Raw genomic sequence first — 23962 nt, 5'->3', positions numbered from 1 at the left:
TCCATCTGGATGGTGACATATGGCGTTATGTGAGCCACAACAAAGGCAGGAATTCTGAACATCGTGGATTTAAACTTTACGGAAAAGATGATTTATGTCTGTTTGAAGAGCTTCCAAACAATTGGTGGTATATCCTTGATAAGAATGGTGAAGGTTGTGCAATAGATTTTCCAATAAAAATAAAGCCATTGTTAACATGGACACATGCTAACTTTATGTTGCAAAACAACAGACTCACAGAAGGCTCAAAGATGCCAATTGAAAAATTATGCATTGTTATAGTCAAACGTCCATGCAATATTCATAATTTGCTGAAAAAGTAAAGGAAACATTAATGCTTTGTAGAATGCTAACATTAACTTTAAAAACAGAATAGTTATGGCTGACTATGGTTTGATTAATGCTATCAACTATTTGAAAGTTATGTCATTAACCTTTTTTGTAAAGTTATAAGACTGAAGTTTAAAGTTGTAGTGCCTCTAATGCCAGCTGATTTCTGAGAAGTTCCTTGAGTCTTGGTAATGATCTAAGACGAGTTTTGACACCCTTTTCCATCAGCATCTTTTTTATTTCTTCAGCAGTCATATTTTCGACATTTACAGCATCCGGGGCTGCTGGTGCATTTTGTTGACAAATTCGAATACGTTTGGCACGTTTTTCGATTATATCTTTTTCCCAATATTGTTGGGTGTGCTTTTCGTAAGGCCTTGGACGTCTTGCATGACTGACAAGATTTTCCAACCTTTTTTCTACCAGTAGGACGTCTTTAGGTGCATCCCACTTGTTGGAACGCTGTAGGTGGATGCGCCGACAATCATCATTTAATTTCTCTACACCTAAAACATTTTATTTAGAGCTTAAACATATGGGTTTAGAATGCGGGCTCCTCCCGAAATAGGTAAAATTATTGTAATAATGCCTCTTGGTAAATATTAAAATTGATGAGTCTTATAGCATTTGACTGCATTTTTCACAGCAGGGCATTTGACTAACCTTTTAGCCAAATTAAAAATTTCTTAGGTTTTGCTTGGGAAGAATGGGAAGATAAAATTGACTCGTACATTAATGTCAATCCCCCTTGTCGATGATGTCCTGGCATCAGCTGGTATTAGCTGTCTATTGTCCCTAGTAATACATTATACAGTCTTCTATTGAGATCAGTGGGCCGGACACATGGGAACGCGAGCTGTAAACCAACCGAGTGTATAAATTAGAACGGCATTACCATGTCCATTTGAAATGTGTTGCAAATATATTGTAAGTAATGGGATCTTTATTCAAAGTCGAAATTAAACAAAACGTTCAAGGCTTAAATTATTGTTACCGTTATATGTGGAATTGGGACTACTGTAGTATGTTGAACTTTAAACTTGGATACTAGTAAATAAGGTGAGTTTCTGACTTTCTGCACTTTTTTTACATGTTGCAATTGTTGTTTACCAAATTTTCTACCAGATCTTTTGCAATATTGAGAATATTATTTTAAATATTGAGCAGCAATTATTTCTCGAGAAAGCCTTGTGTAGCAAGGCTTAATAAGAGTATAAACTTGATTATATTAGTGTAATTACCTTGACCAGTAAATATCTTCATACTTCTGTGCTCTTTCATGAAATGAGGTACATGATAAACCATGCTGTGCATATAAGGTGTTACACGAGCCTTTTCATATCCAAAACAACTTCCTCCGAGAGAGTTAAAAGATGAAACCCATCTTGAAGCCTGTAGACATATACATGCATATATTATTTTGAATGTTAACCTGAAGATGTTTATGTTTTTGGTTGAAATACCTGTATTTCATTTAAGCTTGACTCTTTTAGTTTACAGTAATTTTGACATGTGGTAATTCTGGGCAGGGTAACCCTATAATTTCATACTTTTTTGTATATATAACTTAATTTACAATACCTCAAGAAAATATTGCTCAACATCTTCATCAGTTGGATTCTTCTGTCCCAGTAATGTATATACTTTGTCAAAATCCTAATTAGTGGTAACAAAATTGTTTTCAAAAGGTAAACTAAGATTTTTTCGCATTGAATAAGGAGACCTGTGTTTATTCAGTGTACAGTATACAGCATTGTAGCAGAGATAGTCATGTTGCCTACCTTCCATAATTTAATAATAGCCTCTTCAGTGTCAGGCTTAATAATCCCCTTTAGTCTGTCAGGTAACTTTTTTAACAGTAACTTTTTAGCTGACCCCATGAGACTTGTAAAATCGTACACACCACTTCCACTTCCATCTCCATTTGTCTTTTCCCAAACCTGAAAAGAAAGTCCACAACTTCGAATTGCTTCAACTAGATCTTCTATATGTTTATTACATCTCTTGGATGGTGGTTTGTTTAAGTTGTCCTTTTTGTCCCATTCGAGGGCTGCTTCAACTAAATTTTTTGTCAGTTTATCTGAAACACAACCAAAATGTACATGACAATACTAGATCAATTAACAGTGTAACATGTAAAATATATATACTTAGTAGGACATACTAATACCTGTTATTCGTAGCATTAGATGAAGTTCATCCAAGATAACATTCTCTAAGGGTATATTAACAAGTGGCATATGCTCACAAGAATATTTTTGCTTTTTGGCACACTCTTTGATGTCATCCAAGGTTCTGACAATATTATCACTCCAGTAATATTCCTGTGACTTTGACATGTCATATCTATAATGCATTGTGCAAGAATTTTGATCAACATCTAAATGGTAATTAATGAATGTTGATTTATTGTTTTGATAATTTGTTGCAATTACCTTTCATGTTTATGGATTTTGCACCATATACACCCATGGTCCGATGTGGCTCCCTTCATCCCCAGGACCAAAAGAAGAAACTTTTGTATATATAAAAATAAAAACAACTTTCTCAAATTTTTCTCAGTAAGTTTAGCACAGTAACTGAGGAGATGTGACATCTCAAATGTTTACCTTGTAATCACCTCCCAGATACATGTCCAAAGGAATATCCTTTCCATCGATTGATATTTTTTTCTCTTTTACTAACATGTTCACTTGTTTGAATATAGCAGCACATGAAGTCTGCAACAGTTCATATGACTCCTGACCCTTGATTATGGCTACTGAATGGTTTCCTGCAAAAGAAAATGTTATCATCATGGTATCTCATACAGTATGGTATCTAGATTAATAAATAATTTTGTAACACTTCACCTCGTGAGGACATTACGGCATCTTCTTCGTTTAACAGTGCAAATGATATCACGACAAAATTTGTTAGTTTTGACATTTTTGCACCATCCCCTGAAAGCTTAACCTTTAGTTTGAAGTCTGGATCCTCAATGTTAATGTCTTTACTTGTAAACTGCAAAATAAAATGTTATAACATAATGAGTATATAGCATCCACCAACTTTAGTCCAAATGCAGGTTATGAGGTTATATTTATGATGTACTGTAATACAAGGTAGCCCTAGGATATAGCTAGGTACTAATGTGGACAAAGTAAAGCTTTAAAAGGGAAAATATGGGAAATGTTTTTTATGTCATAATTTGAATTATAAATATGTACATCTACATGGTGTACTGTACTTGCCTTCTTTCTGATATATGTTTCCAATTCACACTTAAAGTCCAGTTGGACTCCTTCAGCCTGTCCAGGTGTCCGTATTATGTGGCACAGTGAATTAAGTTGTTCTTTACACTGCTTGATAAGGTATGACCGTGGCAATTGATTTCCTCCCTCGCTCATTGTCAGTTCATGGTATGCAGCATCGCTCACACAGAAATTGTCTAATAAAAATAATACTTGTTTTACTTTCTCTTGCTCTTCTTCTGTCAGGTCTTTATAAGCTTTTGCAGGATTGGATTCTTTCTTATAGGTTATTGTGTGGTCAGAACCTTTTTCATCCAAAAGATTAACTGATTGTAATTCAAGACCAAAGGTTTTAGCAAACCACAGTGCTTGATCAATTTTAGTTTTTAGTTCTTTTAGTTTCCTCCTTTGTTGACGTTTGCCAACTTCAAAAACCTTTTTATTCTTGTTATCAAAGGTAATGTCTTGACCAATGTTCTCGATATATGAATACAGTTCCATATTTTCAGTTTGTAGGCTGTCAATGTTTACTGTCGCCTGCTGTAGGTTCATTTGGGCCTCCGTCATTTTGCTGTATAATTCTTCACACCGGGTTTTAAGGATTTCGTTCTCTTGGTACAATTGTTCATTTTTTGCTTGTTCTTCTTTTAGTTTAGATGCTATTTCTGCTATTGTCTGAAACTCCCCTGCACGTACCGAAACATTGAAGAACTTGAGGTCGAGTTTCCTAAAAGTTGTACCATTTGCCCCTACATATGTCGCTGCAGTTTGACCACACAATCGCCTTAAACGACCTTCAATTCTGTCGCAGTTTTCCTTTATTTTATATCCACTTATCTGGCTGAGGTAATAGTTGAGTATCTCGATGTAGCTGCAATTGACTTGACTTAGCAGACCATTTTCGGCTTTGCAGTTATACCAAAACCGCAATGTAGGACACGGTATACTTATAGCAAAGACAACTCGTTCAGATGACACACACTCGTTTCTGACATAATTCAAACATTTATTTGGATCAGCAATTTGGATGTTATTTTCCAACTTCTGCAAATCTAAAATTGTAACGATATCCGACATTTTTAGGCTACATGATCTCAAAATACAGTATAACTGGAAAAACTTGCAGTGTTTCGAAAGCTGTATTTAACTTTACCGCCACAACGCGCGAACTGACGAACGTTTGTGAGAGTCCACTGACCAAAATTACTGCTCATATACCCAGAAAACATTGCAGGATAAAAACAAGCATTTTTTGCTGATCATTTTGATAGCAAACACGATTGGGTTGCCGTGAAAAAAGTTTTTTAAAGCCTTTCTAATTTAACAGCTGCGACAAAAGATTGAATATCACCTTTGTTCTTGTTTTACAAGTTTCTTTGATATTCAGGGACAAAATGCAGAGCTATGAAACGATGATTTTGTTTGAGACTTAAAAGTTAAACTCTATTATTATTGGTTAAATCAATCCAAGCGAGGCAAGTCTGGATATCTGAACTGGGGCAAAATTACCGTGGTTTAAATTCTTACAAGAGGGGTAAAAAAGACTGCGTTCAATACATATTATATTGCGGGAAAAAATTTTTTTTGAAAAGAAAAATGCAGAGGCACGATGCAGATTATCTAGATGAAACACAGAAAACTGAAATCATGCCACACCGCTCTAATCAATAACGCTAGGGCATTTGTTGTAAGTAAATTTTAAAAAGGTCTTTTTTGTGTTTTTTGTTTTTTGCAAGCCAGAAATCTATAAGCTAAATGTTATTTTCATGCTAAATTTCGGAGCATGCGTAATAGACGTGTCCCCCATTTCTGGCAATGGCTCTAGTTTGCGTTGCATATTGAACTGACGCCCTTTCAATCCCTAATTTATATTCCAAAAATGATGCTGGAGGTGAAATATCAGACATTTTATCCTCTTAAAAGCCCAAATCCACTTAACAGTGTGATATATTAACAAAAATTTTAAGAAGCACCTTGAAACAACACTCAAATTTCGCACGGATTATTCAAAAAATTTAAAACTTTCGCGCTATTTTTTTTGTAATTTGAGCCCACAAAACAATAAACACTGTCCAGCAGATTCTTTTGTAAGTTTTCAAAATGGCGCTTTTTAACAGCTGGGAAATTTGTTGCGCATGCGCTAGTTCGGCTTGCGTGTACCCCACGAATATATTTCGCGCACTACACGGCGGACCTTTAAATATATAAACAAAAACATGGTAGCCAAACTTTTTTTTGGTATTTTGCTTGTTTTTAATGCCATCAAAAATAAAAAGGAATAAAAAGGAATAAATTTTGTGCCGTGTGTTGCAAATGCTGCAAAAAGAAATTAAATCCTGCAAGAAGTAGCCTTCCGCAAAGCACATTTTTGGAGAGTTGCTTTGGTCTTCGCTTGACGACGATGTACAGACACAGAGATTATATGCGAAATTACGCTTATGGGGGCAATTTATAATTAAAAACGATTTTGAAATTTTTCTTTCTACACCTCCAGGGAATTCAAAAGTACAATTAGAATTTTGGAGATTTCGGCTAATTGTCTTTTAATCTGGTCGAGTAGGGACCACGCGTAAATACAGAATGGGACGGAAAAAATCAAGGACATACTTTTAGAATATTTCTTGCTTGAGGGAACGTAACGGAGCTGACTTTTCTGTACAACAATTATTAAATTGGTGCCAAGGAATATAGCAAAAGTTCTTCGCAGTTCTTCAAATAGTTTCATGATTTTTTAGCTGAACACGTCAACCGGTAAAAGCACACAAATACTCAATATATCAAGTACAATCCACGATTTCATTGGGAAGGGCAATTTTCACATCAACAAAATGCTGTTCATCTCAAACAACAAACAATGTGGATGCCAAATTTAGTGCAAAAAGTTTGGAGATTTCCTTGAGATTTCGAGCTATCCGGCTTGCTCAATAAATACCCGTGACTCAGGTTTACAAACTTCACAGCTGCTTAGGCATATGTTCCCGTAAAAATGCGGAATTATCCGGGGAAATATCAACGAGAAGTGAAACTAGTGGTTGTAAGAAACATAATACGTACTTTTTTCTCGTTTTAGGTGCTGTTTATATGATCTCGGGTACCAGGGATACCCTACCCCCCGAGACAACTTTACCGAGCGTTTATATAATAAAATGATAAAAACAGCAAGCCGGGAATTCCCGGGATTTTGGCGGGAAATTTTTCTTTTTTTGAAAAAAAAACATGGCCGACGAAGAAGATAAAGAGTGTGTGAGTTGTTTTTTATCAATTGTTTCCAATATTTTAATTATAATTTCGATGTTGAGTGAAATCCTTACTTCTTTAATCGCGTAGCAACAAATGCAACAAAATATATTGTTTGGTCACGCTTCAATTAAAGGAAATCCTTTCATAATGAAAGCAAAACGAAAATGGACTTTACGAAAAAGGACTCGGTCATGCTGGAAGAAACCTGGGCGAACTGAACAGTGGTGGAACAATCTGTGGAAAGGTCATCTCCTTGAGGAAGAGTGGAATGTAAACCTTCGTATGAGCAGGGACGATTTTATGAAACTAGTTGAAGAACTTCGTCCATTTGTTGAGCCAGATAATACGTCACCAAACTGGAGTGCAATTACATCAGAAAAAAAAGTAGCTATCACGCTTTATTATTTGAAGGATACTGGTTCCATTCGCATGACTGCAAACTCGTTTGGTGTTGCTACATGTACTGTATCGAAAACTATTTATGAAGTGTGTCAGGCTATTTCTGCAAACCTTGGCCCCAGATACATAAAACTGCCTTCAACTGTTGAAGAAATGAGAGAACTAGTTGTTAAGTTTGAGTCCAGGCATGGTTTTCCTCAAGCATTCGGATGTGTTGATGGTACACATATACCTATACAACAACCGATGGACAATTCACAAGATTTTTTCTCATATAAGATGAAGTACACGCTCAATGTTCAAGCAGTGTGTGACTACAGGGGTCTATTTCTTGATGTCGATTGTCGATGGCCGGGTAGCGTCCATGACGCAAAAGTATTCACCAATTCCAAGATCAACATCATGTTGAGAGAGGGAAAGCTTCCCACTGTGTATAGACCATTAATACCTGGCCATGATAAAATCCCGTCATTACTGCTTGCTGATCCTGCCTACACATTATTGCCCTACTGCATGAATGAATTTACCAGTTGTAACACAAATGAAGAGGTTATTTTCAACAATTTGCTAAGATCATCAAGAAACCAAATCGAGTGTGCTTTCGGCCGCCTAAAAGCAAGATGGCAAATTTTAAACAGAAAAATTAATCTGAAGCTGGAAAATGTTCCATGTGTGATATATGCCTGCTTTGTTCTCCACAATTTCTGCTCAGTGTATGGTATCTCGGTTGATGATGACAGTGTGCAAAGGCAAATTGCATACGATCGTGAAATGCAACCAAATGTGACCCCAGACCTTATCTATTCATGCAACTCTGCAGCAGGAATTTCTGTAAGGAATACAATTGTTGCCTTCCTGAAGGAGCACATTGAACATTGATTATGTTTGTGTATGGACTTCATGTTGTTATTGATAAAACTGGAAAAATAAATACACATGCATGTAACAATCACATATGTACTTGTAGGGGCCATGGTCCACAATATGGTCCAGTTACATGCAAACTTTGGCAACAGGCAAAGGGGACAAAGAAAGTTAAGAAATCGTCATATTTGCAGAGTTACAATGTCATGTACTGTATTTTTCTTTTTTCCCTGTTTGATTAAAGAAAGTTTTAACAACCAATAACATAGTATTAATAAACTTTAAAAACATAAACCTCTGTGCACAGTCTTAAAAACAAACATATTACACTATGAACTAGCTCATTAAAAGCTCTCTAATCCCGTAGGTTAGTTGATACAGACCACTTAGAGTGAGGCAATGTCAAAACTATAGCATGGAAGGATAGCTAATACATATTTCTTTATAAACTTGAAGCTAGTCAAGGCAATATCATAAATGTGGTTCTTGTTGTTCCCTGTGCCTTAATTCAAAACAATTAATTACATGGTTTTCTCTCTGTGTTACAAGAGCTGCCTCACCCTAGGACCAATGGGAACTTGCAAAACATCCTCAGTTCAAGTAATGAAATATTAACAATAAATCAACCCATTTACTGTAGTTGCTAAAATTTTCACTGTTAATTATCAACAAAACAATGTTATGTCAGTTCAGTTCAAAGAATGAGCTACCTTGATCACCTGGATTTGTGTAAGAAGCAGATGGATTATGCTCAGTACCAAAGGATAATGGCTGATTGAAATGATGAGGCATAAATGAAGGATTCTGATGAATGGGCTGCCGTGGTCGGGTAAAAGCATTGGCAAGTAGTACCATTGCTTGAGTCATGCCTTGAGACATTTCTTTAAGTGTGGAAGACATATTTTCCATTGCACGAGCTGTAGTTGCTGATGAGTCTTTAAAGCATTCAAGCATGTCTTTTCGCATGGCTGTGTCTTCTTTTGCTGCCTCAATGAGCTTCTGGTCTCGCTGAGCCGCTGATAACCTTTTTTCTAAACTTTTCCGTTTATTGTCAATGAGCTGTGGCACATTAGACACAACTTCCAATTCCATCTTCCTCTTCTTACTTGCACTGGGAGTAGAAACTTCAGAAAAATTGCTTCCAATGGAAATGTTATCATCCAGATCTGAATCATTGTCTTCTCCCCCTTTCTCAACAGATATTGGAGTCACTGAGCGAATGCTTTCTTGATCTGTATTAAAATCTGTACAGTGACAGTAAAAAATATACTGCTATAAATTATAACACTTAGAATTAAATCAGGTACATTATGCTACAATGTACAAATCATTTACCTTCTAACTCCTGTTCGACTGTGTCGATTTGGTCGTTCATACCTTGTGAATCTATTCCGAAAGGTAAAGGTTGCGTTGACGGCGAACCACCCCAAAGTTTTGTAAAATCCTCATAAAATTCCAGGATAACTCTTCCACTTCCGCTTCTCCTTCCCGTTGTAACAGCTTTCGAGTAGTCTTGTCTTATTGTTTTGATTTTTTCTTTGACACGCTTATAGCCAGTCTTAATCTCATTAATCTCGCGGCTGTACTTCTGGTTATAAGAGTCGTATTCTTTTTTCGACATTTCTTTTATCAGTTTCGCTGGTGTTGTGAAAAGTTGTGAAAAGTTAACCCTGGGGGCCGAGACAAACTGTTTACATGCATAAAAATTATCCCTCCCTCTGGGGTTACCCTCTTTCGTAAACAGGGTGTCCCTACCCCCAGGGTGACCCTACCAGCCGAGGCGAGTTTAAAACCTTCCATATAAACACTTGCGTTTCAGGTGCTATAATATGAATATGATTTCTTCTCTACCAGGGTGTCTCGGGGGGTAGGGTATCCCTGGTACCCGAGATCATATAAACAGCACCTTAGAAGTCAACGTTGGGGCGAGAGACTTTGCTTAAACTCACGCGCGCCAATATTGTGTTCAAGCCATCGGTCTACTTTGCCGCATTTGAATGTACTTATCACTCGCCCATATTCAGTCCAAGCCATTTGAAAATTATATAATACAATTTATATAATTACAATTTATATAATATGTAAATTTAGACCGCTTTAGCATGAGAGTTTCCATGCGATTCACAAATAAACACAGCAGTTTGAAAAATACAACCGCTTGTCGAAGCCATGGAATCTTTGTCGGCAACATTTAACCAAAATCCACCGTTAAAAAGTCCATTTTTAACAGCAGAAGCAATGTCCGTGAGCTAATAAGCAGCTTCCATACTTTAAACTTTTCGATCATTGCCGAAAAAAGTTCAGATCTCCATAAAACTTTCGCTTTGTAAATTTCGTTCAAAATTCGAATTCGAATAAACATGCGGCTATGTGCCAGCGATTTTTTTGCACAGCGACAACAAATTTCCCAGCTGTTGCGCTTTTCAGCAAGTGTAAAAGACACGGTCAATATGCAATAAATTTTCGATATTTCCAAGTTGATTTTGGAATAGTATGGCTCTTGCAACGACTACTTAAAACAGCATAAATAAGCACTAAAAGCAAGCCATTCACTGAAGGAAATCGCCTAAAGCAACCTCAAAATGAAAGATCGTCATGGAATCAAAAAATTGCTATGTGTGCACCTTTTCATCGCTTCATAGCGGCGTGGAAATACCAAGTTAAATGTGACATATGCTGGACACTGAACGGAATTTTATAACACGATTTCATTTTGAAAGTGGATAAATTGTGTCTGTGTTGGCAAAGTATCAAAAACTTCCTGGACTCTATGAATCTGAGTATGTAATCATTGAAGCGTTGTTCAAATTTTGTTATCTGTGCAGGAAGGTTAAACCACGATATTTTTTTCTGCGCATACCATTTCTAATTTTAACAAGCTTGCCGCCTATAAATACGCCATATTGAATCTCTACATTTCATAATGTTCTGCGCATATTTTTAGCCGTTTTGTCCCAGATTTCTAGCCATGTTGTATGCAGAGAGATCTAAAGCCCTTTAAAAGTAACCTAGCATTAAATGCTTGAGGAAAATAATTGTATAATGTCTAACTGAAACTATTGATTTGCAATATATCTATTGACAAGCTTTGTTGTACAAAATATTTATTGTACACTATATACAAGGATAATAGGATATACCAAAAGAATTGCTATATTTGGATAGTTGAACTATCTATCAGTAGGTGCTGTTTAATCTATTCAAAAGGTATCAGATATTTAAGGTTCACATATGTTTGTGTGAAAAGGTTGTATGAAAAGAGATCTAAAGCTTTCTAAAAGTAGCCCAGCATTAGTTTAAGGAAAATACATTGTAATGTCTAACCGAAACTATTGATTTTCAATATATCTATTGACAAACTTTGTAGATAATAAGATATACCAACAGAATTGCTACATTTGGATAGTTGAACTATCTATCAATAGGTGCTGTTTAATTTATTCAAAAGGTATCAGATATTTAAGGTTGACATATGTTTGTGTGAAAAGGTTGTATGCAAAGAGATCTAAAGCCCTCTTAAAGTAGCCCAGCATTAGTTTAAGGAAAATACATTGTAATGTCTAACTGAAACTATTGATTTTCAATATATCTATTGACAAGCTTTGTTGTACACAATATATATTGTACACTATATACAAGTATAATAAGATATAAAAACAGAATTGCTATATTTGGATAGTTGAACTATCGATCAGTAGGTGCTGTTTAATTTATTCAAAAGGTATCAGATATTTAAGGTTGACATATGTTTGTGTGAACAGGTTCTATGCAAAGAGATCTAAAGCCCTCTAAAAGTAGCCCAGCATTAGTTTAAGGAAAATACATTGTAATGTCTAACTGAAACTATTGATTTGCAATATATCTATTGACAAGCTTTGTTGTACACAATATATATTGTACACTATATACAAGTATAATAAGGTATATCAACAGAATTGCTATATTTGGATAATTGAACTATCTATCAGAAGGTGCTGTTTAATCTATTCAAAAGGTATCAGATATTTAAGGTTCACATATGTTTGTGTGAAAAGGTTGTATGCAAAGAGATCTAAAGCCCTCTAAAAGTAGCCTAGCATTAGTTTAAGGAAAATATATTGTAATGTCTAACTGAAACTGTTGATTTGCAATATATCTATTGACAAGCTCTGTTATACAAAATATATATTGTACACTATATACAGGGATAATAAGGTATATCAACAGAATTGCTATATTTGGATAGTTGAACTATCTATCAGTAGGTGCTGTTTATTCTATTCAAAAGGTATCCGATATTTAAGGTTCACATATGTTTGTGTGAGAAGGTTGTATGAAAAGAGATCTAAAGCCCTCTAAAAGTAGCCCAGCATTAGTTTAAGGAAAACCCATTGTAATGTCTAACCGAAACTATTGATTTTCAATATATCTATTGACAAACTTTGTAGATAATAAGATATACCAACAGAATTGCTACATTTGGATAGTTGAACTATCTATCAGTAGGTGCTGTTTAATTTATTCAAAAGGTATCAGATATTATTTAAGGTTGACATATGTTTGTGTGAAAAGGTTGTATGCAAAGAGATCTAAAGCCCATTAAAAGTACACCAGCATTAAATGCTTAAATGCTCAAGGAAATAATTGTAATGTCTAACTGAAACTATTGATTTGCAATATATGTATTGACAAGCTTTGTTGTACAAAATATATATTGTGCACTATATACAAGGATAATAAGATATACCAACAGAATTGCTATATTTGGATAGTTGAACTATCTATCAGTATAGGTGCTGTTTAATTTAGTCAAAAGGTATCAGATATTTAAGGTTGACATATGTTTGTGTGAAAAGGTTGTATGCAAAGAGATCTAAAGCCCTCGAAAAGTAGCCCAGCATTAGTTTAAGGAAAATACATTGTAATGTCTAACTGAAACTATTGATTTTCAATATATCTATTGACAAGCTTTGTTGTAGACAATATATATTGTACACTATATACAAGGATAATAAGATATACCAACAGAATTGCTACATTTGGATAGTTGAACTATCTATCAGTAGGTGCTGTTTAATTTATTCAAAAGGTATCAGATATTTAAGGTGGACATATGTTTGTGTGAAAAGGTTGTATGCAGAGAGATCGGCTAAATTGCAGAATACCCGTCCACTAGTCATGGAAATGATGTAGCCACTATTTCACTGGATACGCGGATACGCAGTCGAAAATTGTAAAGCAATGAATAGGTCAGCGGTAACTCGTTTTTTTATGACGGGTATTTCATTCTTCCACAGATATATAGAACTAACACATTTACTGCATAAATTTATGCAAATGTAGCAGAATACCCCGCAATTTTTTAAGGGACGCGGTAATACAGCATAAGAAATACATGACGTAATATAAATGTAGGTATTAGTTTAAGTGGATACGCGGATACGTGGATACGCAGTCGGTTAATATTCTAAAGTTCATCGACCTTAAATCAAAGACGCTCGGTCGAGCATGCCGATTCCTAGTAAAACTTGGGGAATGTCAACAGATAAACAAATTGTGAATGATCATCACAAGACAATAACAATATTAAAGTTTCTATGTATATAATATGCGCTTTCTAGTCTTAACTTCATATAATAATACCAAATTATGAGGTAGTATAAAATATATTAAATTGTAACACTGTCAGTTTTGTAAATTATTGGCTACTCACTATTCCAATCTATTCCAGAAAAAACAGTAAGGATATCAAAATTATGTTTATCATTCATTTGAATACAGTTATTTCATGCCTGCAATGCGCGGTCACTGCCATCCAAGAAAACGTATTTATTAAAATTCATGTCAAAATAAAACCATTTCTTCGAATGGCTAGTCCACTGAAATAAAATCCACTTAATTTGATTAAGCCGGCGAACGGTCTTGTTTTGCTCCCAATAACACGATGTCATTATCCATTCTGCAGCGAAACAAGGTGGACACCCATTTCCCACAAGAAACAGTAATAACTTAAAACATTCCACGTCGCAAATAGGTTTTTTCCAAAATATTAATTTCATGTCTTGCGGCCACAAAGCCAGCGAATAGAAAATATCGCCGTCTATAAGCTTCAGTAGAGTATGTCTTCTCTCTGATATTGCCTTCGCTGTCGCGGCGCCCACGAAGTCTTTGAACTTGAAAATATCAAAATCCATTTCACTAAATCTACTTAAAAAAGTTTGAAAAACTTCCAGGTCGTTAATTCAAATACTTTGTTTGTGAAGCGGGATCATTTAATTAACACGTTCACAGAAGTGGCAATCACATCAACCGAAACTTCTCCACTTGCCTGTTCCTCAAATTACAAACGACCGCATACCACACGTATCCGCGTATCCACATAAACTAATGCATACATTTATATTACGTCATGTATTTCTTATGCCCTTACTATCATATGCCTCGTTCTTTAAAATATTAACCGACTGCGTATCAACGTATCCGCGTTTCCACTTAAACTAATACCTACTTTTATATTCGCAGTCTTAAATTTATAAATGATCGTGATCACAAACGGTTTGCGGAAATTTGCATATAAGCTTCAGTATCAGTATGAATAAAATCTAAACTTTCACTAGTTTTAAATAGAAACTATATACTGAAGCAAAATCAAAATCTCTTTGAATCTACAATGTCTGTAGTCATGCATGCACGTGCACAAATTTTAGATATTCTCATAACTAACTGTTATTTCAATTAGCGATTTTTTTATTCAGAATATATGCATAATATACTTGTTATAGAAGGGGAATAATGACATTTATATATTTTCAAACATTATAGTACTTAGCTATTTACATAATTACAGTATGGATACACTTTAAAAATTTCCATACATCTTTTTAACGTCTACAAGAAATCTTAAAAATAGGTCACTTCCTTTGTGTTCATAACGCCACAAGAACTCTGCCAAGTGGGACGAAAACATGTATTTTCGTGTGCCAAAGTCAGGCATCTTGTCTTTGCTTGTCGCCAATGACCTTCTATCTTGTTTGTATGATCGCCATCAGTGTTAACAAACTCTTTTGAGTGATTAACACACTTATGAACATATCCATGCTTCTTCAGGTTCACATACGCTTTCCAGCAGTCTGAGACTATCGTGCTACCTTCGGCTATGTGACGCTTTATTAATGGCAACAAGGTCTCCTCGTCACGTTTCTCAACGGCTACCATAAAACTTCTTCGAGATTCTTCTTCGATTCCCCCAAATACCCATTGCCCTTCAACTTTATGTCCTCGATGGTATTTTCTTTTCCAAACTTGCTTTCGTCGATTTGAACAGTCTTTCCTGGTCCGCCGATCTTTTCTTCTCTCTCTAGAAGTGTGACTTCGCAAATCTCTCGGCAAAAGCTATCCCAATCTACTGCCGTATGTTCGCTTATGTTGACTTCGTGCCGAATGTTCTCCTGGCTTACCCCTCTGCACCACCAGTATGTTAATTTCACAATTTCTGCAAGGGTCAGGTTGCTTTCCTCGAACCAACTGTCTTTTCGAATCGACATTTCAACCCTGTGTCGCTTCCCGTCAATTTGCCTCCTGCATTCCCACTTTAAACCGTCCGATCTGTCATTTGCGTTTACTAATTTCATCATCTCATTGCAATGTCCGCATTTTCGACTCCCGGCTATTAACTTCTCATCCATAAGCCAGCCAATCAGTTTATCCTTATTACACAAGATTTCTTCTTTGAGACGGTCATAAGTCCACTTATTATTTGTTTTGTTTTCCCGGTATTTCTCGTAGCTTTTGCCCTCGCCAAGGTGTTGTGTAGCAGCATCTTGTTTTGCAAACGTAGTCCACTCGGTCTGTGATTGTGAACTCGTTCTATTCGTTTTCTGCCTTCTTGCACACACTTGTATTGCCTTATCCATGGATGTGCTTAATTTTTTCGCTGCTTGATCTAAATGTTGTCGTTTCGCTTCGAGTTTGGCGTCCGAATGCTTTCAAAATGCAAGTTATCAAAATTTAAAGCGTCAGTTTACAAGGTATCCGTTTACAACTGATGCACTACACCCACCATGCTCTGATGAATCAGTTTCGTTAAATTTGCGTAATTTCTCATTATTAAGTCGCTCGTATTTTTCTTTTTCACTAAAACTAGACATGATTGCAGAAACCCCAATGCGTGTGGTTAATTAGATAGGTTTAGAGTAGGGTCAAAGTATACAGAACAATTAAGGAGTTATGGTTGACCCGGATAAAACGTATCATCTCAAACCATTAAGCGGCCAAAATCGTCACACCGGTCAAATTTTTATTTCATGCGTATAAAAGAAGCGCACATATAACCACTTTTTAACAATTCCATTCCATCGATTTGCAATAGTTGCTTACCCTATTGTTTAAGAAGTGGGACACTTTGTGATTATTTAACGTCGTCTATATCAATTGTATTTTAAACTATATGCATTGTTCTAATATAGCTTAGATTTTCTCTTTTCAATGTAACTTGCATTTTTCAGCTTGTCTCTGCAGACCGTCATTCAAGTATTATTAATTACTAAATAAGCCGGTAGCTACACCACGTAAGTGTTAAATACTGCAAAGCCCTCATCAGTGTAATAGCCCAAATGATGAAGGCCCGGTTTAACGGACTCAAAGCTTTGCAGTATTTACGTGGTGTACCTATACAAGCTAATTTACTTATTTTGCAAACTCACAAGAATATCATTTTTAATTATACTATTACTATTCATCTGCGATATTATGTTCATAGTGTTGCATCAAAATTAAACACAAAGGAATTATCATGTTTCTCAAACTTGACAAAATTCTTCATCCGCGCCTTCAGCCGCTATTGCCGATTTGCCGCCCCCAGGTGTTAATACCAGCCGCGGCTGAAGTAATTGTCTTCAAACGTTAACACCTATACAGGCTAATTTACTTATTAATGTCACCGTGCAAACTCACAAAAATATCATTTTTAATTATACTATTACTATATTCATTTGCGATATTATGTCATCATAGTGTTGCATCAAAATTAAACACAAAGGAATTATCATGTTTCTCAAACTTGACAAAATTCTTCATCCGCGCCTTCAGCCGCTATTGCCGATTTGCCCCCCAGGTGTTAATACCAGCCGCGGCTGAAGTAAGTGTCTTCAAACGTTTCCGTTTTTGAATGTTTGCCCGACATATATTCGTTTTCATTGATGTTTTTTTAATAGCCCCCTCAAATTGATGCGTTTTTCTTACACTTAGCGTAATCGTTCATTTTCAAACGATTACGCAAATAACGATGAACGCATTGAGATGCATTTCACACCTCTTGTGTGGCTCTTCACATGCAGTTATCCCATTAAATTCAATACACTGTATATGTCTATTCAAGTTTTTCTTAATTATGATTAACAATGTTACAACACAACGTTCAATTTCGAGTAAAATATTTTTAATGCTGTGTGTGTGGCTGAAAAGTCTATTTTTCTTAGCGACGCTAATTACTCATAATCTGTCAAACACTGATGCCGCTTAGGTGGAACATTACACCGTTATACTACACCATGACGGTGCCGCTCCATGCACATAAAATGCGCAAGCAAGACGTGTTTGGTCACTTTGTTTTTACAACCGAACTCTACCCGCGATATCAGAAAATCGAAATGGCAACCTCGAATCCCATCACGAAAATCGGACGTCAGCATGAAAAGACATGGTCCCGTCTTCAGAAAAGATTGTCCGACTGTACCTTCGATTACTCCAGAATCATGCCGGATAATATAATCACTTTCCTGATCCATAAGGCCACAAGTGTCAACAGCTGCCTCGGCTATCTCCTACCGACGATCCTTGCCACTGTCTCCTACCTATTGAGCAGAGCAAAAGTTACCGTTTCAACAGTGAATCGCGATCAATCCACAAGCCTTTACACGATATTCGTCGGCTACCCTGGCACCGGGAAATCTCCTGCTATTGAACATGGCTGTATCAAGCCACTTCAAAGTGTCCTGCGAGACGACGTTAAAAACGCCTTCTTGACCGAACAACTTCCTCCAATGCCGCTTAGGTGGAACTAACCGTTATACTACACCATGACGGTGCCGCTCCATGCACATAAAATGCGCAAGACGTGTTTGGTCACTTTGTTTTTACAACCGAACTCTACCCGCGATATCAGAAAATCGAAATGGCAACCTCGAATCCCATCACGAAAATCGGACGTCAGCATGAAAAGACATGGTCCCGTCTTCAGAAAAGATTGTCCGACTGTACCTTCGATTACTCCAGAATCATGCCGGATAATATAATCACTTTCCTGATCCATAAGGCCACAAGTGTCAACAGCTGCCTCGGCTATCTCCTACCGACGATCCTTGCCACTGTCTCCTACCTATTGAGCAGAGCAAAAGTTACCGTTTCAACAGTGAATCGTGATCAATCCACAAGCCTTTACACGATATTCGTCGGCTACCCTGGCACCGGGAAATCTCCTGCTATTGAACATGGCTGTATCAAGCCACTTCAAAGTGTCCTGCAAGACGACGTTAAAAACGGCCTTCTTCCGAACAACTTCCTCCGGTTTGATCAAACATCTCTCCGTTCACGGGACTGGATTTATCGTTTCTCCTGAGGTTTCTGATGTTTAAATAAACTCTTGAAATCGGACGAGGAAACCTGTTCAGGAGACGCTATGGTGCTGTGCAAACTTTTCTCGGGCGAACAAATTTCGTTTCATTATGCGACTGAAAATACGAGAGAGATCGACGCAACACACACCCTTTTCCATCCTTGGTTCAACTCAAATGCCTAACGCTGCAAAACTTATTGCCAAGATGGACAAAGGTCAAGGATTACTGGATCGCTTTTTGATTTCGGTTCCAAGCGCACGGTGCCCAAAATCAAAGAAATTGAACAATCGCTTCAATACCTATCCACCGAGTGTATTGACGACTTTGACAACATTTATCGCTTGATCACCCAGTTTCATACGGATAATGTCGTTAAATACACGTTTGATGACGAGGCTGAAGACGCGATGGGATGCCTTCATAAGTGATGCCATTGCCGACGGCGAAACAAACACCTCCCAAGTCTAAGAAATTGGACCTATTACCGAGAATGGCCGCAACCCTCCATGTTTTACAACATGCTATGGAATGTGCCTTAGCCGCTCAAGAAGACATGTCAACAATCCCTACGACCATACCTAAAGAGACGTTCGAGAAAGCGAAATTGTACGTGGATCATGTTGAGATCAAAAACACATGCTGTGTGAGGTTAGTAACATATTGTGCCCACAAAATTTCATACGCCTTTCATAACATATCTTGCGATTATCGTACACTAATTATAATATATTTATGTATATAAATTGATGGACAGATATATAGCGACCGTTCCCTTCCAAAACTCCCTATATAGGTTATATGTTTAACCTTCAAATATCTATAACTGCACTGTTTAACAATAATCTCAAATGCAAAATTGCTGTTTTTTAAAACGTTTCAGTTCATCAAGTCAATAACAAATGACACCTGTGATGAAGAAAGACCACAGCCGAACGCGGGGAACATTAAGTCGGGAATATTGATATTTCCAGGCCCTGTTGTTACGTACAGGGCTTTCGTTCAAAGCGGCTCCCGTTTGACTAGGGGAATATCGAACGAAGAATTTGTTAATGCGACAGAGCAGCTAACAGAAGATTATGGCCACACCATTAATGTCAGAGTTGCTAAGTCATCAAAAACGACGAGTCTGTTTGTCAAGAAAGCACCAAATCAATTCGAAGAATGGCCCAGTGAAATTTTGTGCAAAAGAGCAGAATACGAAAACAGCTACCATCGACCATGTCACAAGGCTATATCGCCAAGCATACAAAGATTGCTTCGCCAACAAATTTTGACCGAGGAACAACTGAACATGTAGATTTGGAAAATGTGCGCATAGATGTGTGCTAAGACATTAACATAAATTTATTAGCTAGTTAGAAACATTAAAAATATTTTCATTACATATATTCGTCAGTTACTTGTTGTCACCTTGACCTGATATTATATTATTACATTAAACATTTTAAATTGGTTGATGAACAATTTGTTGAATTGCTATTATTTATAACAAAATTATCGGCTACTCATTATTCTAATCTATTTCAGTTATCAGTCATTTGAATAGAGCCACTTCATGCATGCTTGCGATCACTGCCGTCCAAGAAAACATATTTATTGAAGTTAATGTCAACTGAATTAAACTATTTTTTCGAATAGCTGTCACAATTTAAAAAATCCATCCTCACAAAACTAACACCTACATTTATCTTACGTCATACATTTCTCCTGTCTTATTAACTTATGCCTCGTTCTTTAAAATCTTAAACGACTGCGTATCCACGTATCCGCGTATCCACTAAAAAATAAAGCTACCTCTAGCTTGAGAATCTGATCTCTTTAAACAAACTGTATGCATCGTTCTTTCAAATGGTGGCCCATTGTTCTCATAAGAAAATACAGTCACTATATTATTTTTAAGTGAAAAGTTATTAAAAAAAATACTAAATTTGAAAAAAAACACAAAAATAGTTAACAGTTTTTTAAAAATTATTTAAATAAAAAAACAGAACGAAGAAAATAAAACAACAACAAAGAATTATTGATAAAATAAAATTAAAATAAAACATAAAAATTAAAATATATAGTTTGAATTAAACATTGAAAATAACAAGCAATTCGAAAGCCAAAATCCGAAATGAAGATGAAATTGAAACGAGATATCGTTGTAGAATGACTATGAAAACACTGGGCCACACATTGGCCCATCGTTCTCATAGTATTTCAAATTAAAACTGAAATAGTTTGTCACTGGCCCAGTATTCTCATAGCCTGCGACGTTTTTGGTCAGCTGCATGTTTCCCGCGCAACAAATATAAACAAGAAGCAGCAAGCCAATATGGCGGAACGCATAAGAAATCCAGATTGGGAAGAAGATGCTGAGTTAAAACAAGATTTGAACCGATACGTACTTCAGAATTTGTCTAGACGGGAGATATTAGATTTTGTTTCCAGGGATTATGCTCAGTATGCATGGAGTTTAGGTACTCTGAGCAGGAGATTAGCATTCTTTAATATTAAGTACGTTGAGTACAATACCGACTTGAATGATGTCGTGACGGCAGTACAGAAAGAACTCGAAGGGCCAGGTCAGTATCTTGGTTATCGTTCGATACATCGCAAGATACGGGAACAGCACAATCTGGCAGTACCTCGTAATTTGGTGTACGATTTAATGACCGAATTTGATCCAGAAGGCCTTGAACGAAGAGGGAATGTAGGGGTAAAAAAGCACAAAAGAGGAAATGCTGGTACTTTCACATCCATGGTAAGACTCTTTCTGTGCAAATGATGTTCATGTGGTTAAAATTTCTAGCACATAACATAAGGCCAGTTCCACTGATATTAAAAAAATTGTTTGCTTGCAGTAATTTACCAAAATAGTTTAATTATTTTTCCATATTAAATAAATTGTCTTGCTGTGGTTTTATTTATTATCTGGTGATGTTAACAAATTTGGTGTAATATTTTTCATTCACTGCAGGGACCAAACCACACTCATTCTGGAGATGGCCATGATAAATTACTGGGATACATGAATTACACATTCCCTTTGGCTGTATATGGCCTCCAAGATGCTTATAGTGGTTATATACTGTACCTAAAGTTATGGACGTCGAACTCAGATCCCAAAATTGTTGGAAGGTGGTATTTAGAGCACTTGTATAGTCAAAAGGTGAGAATTATGTGCATGAATAGTATCTAATTATTGTGCTCTTGCAATGACATTGGCCCTGTAGCATAACATCAAGTAATGTCTCAATCAATTCCACATGTCTCTACACGGGATTTGTAGACAGCTCATATGCCTAGCCATGGAAATGTATGCCTTACAAATGCCCAAAAGGGGTGGGCCCTCATAGAATTGATTTGTATTTTGTATAGTTTTGGGCAAATGATAGTCGAAAATAACCAAAGGTTGGCAAGCTTGAAATCTTGACAAGCTGTAAGTGGTGTGTGTTGAGAATGAAATGCCCCCCCCCCCCAAGCCCACAAATTTTTAAGGTTTTGTACTAACTAGAGTTTGAAGGATAAGTATTAGTACTTCAGGGAAATATTATTTAAGGCTTCATTTTTTACAAAGACTGAAACTGTGCACTTTGCAAACCCTAACTCTGTCTATTTCTAGTCATAAGTGATAATCTAAGACTTGACAAAGGAACAGAGACCGGGCATATGGCCACAATTCATTCCTACCTAAGGCAACAAGGAGATGAAGATATTAATGGAGCAGAGACTGTTCATTATGGTCCATCCACAAGTAATAAAGTATGTATACTATTTTGCATGTGGATTTAATTAAATGTGGTTAAGGGATAGTCCCTGAGGAAGTTATCTGCTCTATACAATATACAGATTGAGAGATGGTGGCGTGAACTCCATAACCGCTTTGAACGGTTCTTTAAGAGACAGCTAATGATGTTGCTGGAGAGAGGACATTATGATCCAAACAATGAAACTGATAGGTATGTTTTAAAGCAGGGCCATTTTGCTCAAACATGTTAAGTATAAAGTATGTTGTTGCTTCAATTGATTTGACCTCAATTGATCCCTCTTTTTTTACTACTTTGCACTTAGAAACTTGTTGGCATTTGTATATATACCTGTGGTTCAGAAGGAAATGGATATATTTAGGGAAACGGTATGGAATTCACATAGAGTGAGATACCAAAGACATACCCAGTTACCCAAAGGAATACCTAACCATTTATATTCATTTCCACAACAGTATGGAGCAGAGGACTGTGGTAAACACAATTTATTTGTGCCATACATGTATCTTTTACTCATATAAACCATTTTGCAACACTACTGACAGTGATTGACTTAAGTGTCATTGCATAACAGATGTATTTAGGACAGATAGGTATGGTCCTGCAGTATAGTTACCAATATTACGTCAAAAGCAATCATATTCTATATTTAAATATTATATAGGGTGATTATTCATCGATGATTTTAATACACATTTAATATTTATTACTTTTTCTGCAATATGAACAGGTTTGCCAGTAACACATCAAGCACTTGATGAAGTGGCAGAAATTTCAGGAGTGATGGATGTGGGGGATGATTTTTTGTCGCATAGTGTAAGGAGAGAATGTGAAAGAGTCATACCCAACATTGAGAATGTGAAAGCTATTGATGCTGCTGATACATATCTATTCCTGAAGGCTAATTACCAACAGCCACCACCACAATAACAGTTGGTTTAAAAGTCACTAGGCTGAAAAAAACCACTTTAGAAAACATTCAAGTTTTTCTTAACATTAAAATAAATACATCAAAAATGAGTACTTAAATCTTAAAAACTCAAAGTAGAATTTAACAAATGATACAATACCCATACCTGTATGCCTAATCCAAAAAATGGCCTATCCAGTAAAGCCTAACAAAAATTCCTGTGGTCCCCTTATTTTTTCTGCAAACCCTACTGTTTCTTTGACATGCTTAAGCTGTTTGATTACTGACCCTATTTTTTTTGCTGGTTGTCTATTGCTGATTGCCCATTGCTGATTGCCCAGATATTGATTCTTGAAGTGTTTATGCATTGTGGCTACCTTAATCTATCACAGCTTACTGACCTTTAAGACAATTTACTGATTTTTTTTTCATAATGAGAAACTGAAACCACAGGATTTTTTTGTAAAAATTTGATGAGTGACACATGGCTTCACACGCAGCAATGCGTCATGTAACTTTGTATGAAGTAAACATGTTTATTTAATTATTTACTTGATTTTGGATTAGGTATGGTTAGGATACTCATGTATATAACCAAACCATAACTAGAAAGTTTTCAAACAGTTAATTTTTGAAATAGTT

At 36.3% G+C, this 23962-nt stretch overlaps 3 protein-coding genes and 1 pseudogene across 3 annotated transcripts; 2 read left to right on the top strand and 2 right to left on the bottom strand.

Annotated features, from left to right (window-relative positions):
• Window positions 1-462: 462 nt before the first annotated feature.
• On the bottom strand, window positions 463-3258 carry LOC114518570. Its single transcript, XM_028538592.1, has 8 exons — window positions 3183-3258; window positions 2940-3103; window positions 2766-2845; window positions 2501-2676; window positions 2112-2410; window positions 1912-1986; window positions 1572-1722; window positions 463-836 (listed from the first exon to the last, which is right to left on the bottom strand). The coding sequence occupies exons 1-8, from the start codon at window positions 3256-3258 to the stop codon at window positions 463-465; spliced, it is 1395 nt and encodes a 464-aa protein (XP_028394393.1).
• A 3692-nt stretch (window positions 3259-6950) lies between these two features.
• On the top strand, window positions 6951-8081 carry LOC114518569 (putative nuclease HARBI1). The gene has a single exon (XM_028538591.1). The coding sequence runs from the start codon at window positions 6951-6953 to the stop codon at window positions 8079-8081; it is 1131 nt and encodes a 376-aa protein (XP_028394392.1).
• A 6864-nt stretch (window positions 8082-14945) lies between these two features.
• On the bottom strand, window positions 14946-16044 carry LOC114518568 (annotated as a pseudogene).
• Window positions 16045-20975: 4931 nt separating this feature from the next.
• Window positions 20976-23340, top strand: LOC114518567. The gene is made up of 6 exons (XM_028538590.1): window positions 20976-21404; window positions 21621-21723; window positions 22266-22405; window positions 22493-22602; window positions 22715-22884; window positions 23141-23340. Exons 1-6 carry the CDS (start codon window positions 20976-20978, stop codon window positions 23338-23340), a joined length of 1152 nt encoding a protein of 383 aa, XP_028394391.1.
• Window positions 23341-23962: the final 622 nt, after the last annotated feature.

The sequence above is a fragment of the Dendronephthya gigantea genome, unplaced genomic scaffold, assembly GCF_004324835.1.
Source record: "Dendronephthya gigantea isolate DGI-Jeju-01 unplaced genomic scaffold, DenGig_1.0 000011F, whole genome shotgun sequence".
Lineage (NCBI taxonomy): Eukaryota > Metazoa > Cnidaria > Anthozoa > Malacalcyonacea > Nephtheidae > Dendronephthya > Dendronephthya gigantea.
Note: the sequence above shows the minus strand (reverse complement) of the source record. Positions and strands in the feature narration are given on the sequence as shown.

What these genes read in the sequence shown, in the direction of transcription:
- LOC114518569 (XM_028538591.1), top strand. Translation starts at nt 6,951, where the DNA reads ATGAAAGCAAAACGAAAATGGACTTTACGAAAAAGGACTCGGTCATGC.
- LOC114518570 (XM_028538592.1), bottom strand. Translation starts at nt 3,258, where the DNA reads ATGTCAAAACTAACAAATTTTGTCGTGATATCATTTGCACTGTTAAAC. An exon ending in TCTAATGCTACGAATAACAG is followed by an intron (nt 2,411 to 2,500) that starts GTATTAGTATGT and finishes GTTGTGTTTCAG; the next exon opens with ATAAACTGACAAAAAATTTA. An exon ending in CTATTATTAAATTATGGAAG is followed by an intron (nt 1,987 to 2,111) that starts GTAGGCAACATG and finishes ACCACTAATTAG; the next exon opens with GATTTTGACAAAGTATATAC.
- LOC114518567 (XM_028538590.1), top strand. Translation starts at nt 20,976, where the DNA reads ATGGCGGAACGCATAAGAAATCCAGATTGGGAAGAAGATGCTGAGTTA. An exon ending in CCTCCAAGATGCTTATAGTG is followed by an intron (nt 21,724 to 22,265) that starts GTTATATACTGT and finishes GTCTATTTCTAG; the next exon opens with TCATAAGTGATAATCTAAGA. An exon ending in GTATGGAGCAGAGGACTGTG is followed by an intron (nt 22,885 to 23,140) that starts GTAAACACAATT and finishes CAATATGAACAG; the next exon opens with GTTTGCCAGTAACACATCAA.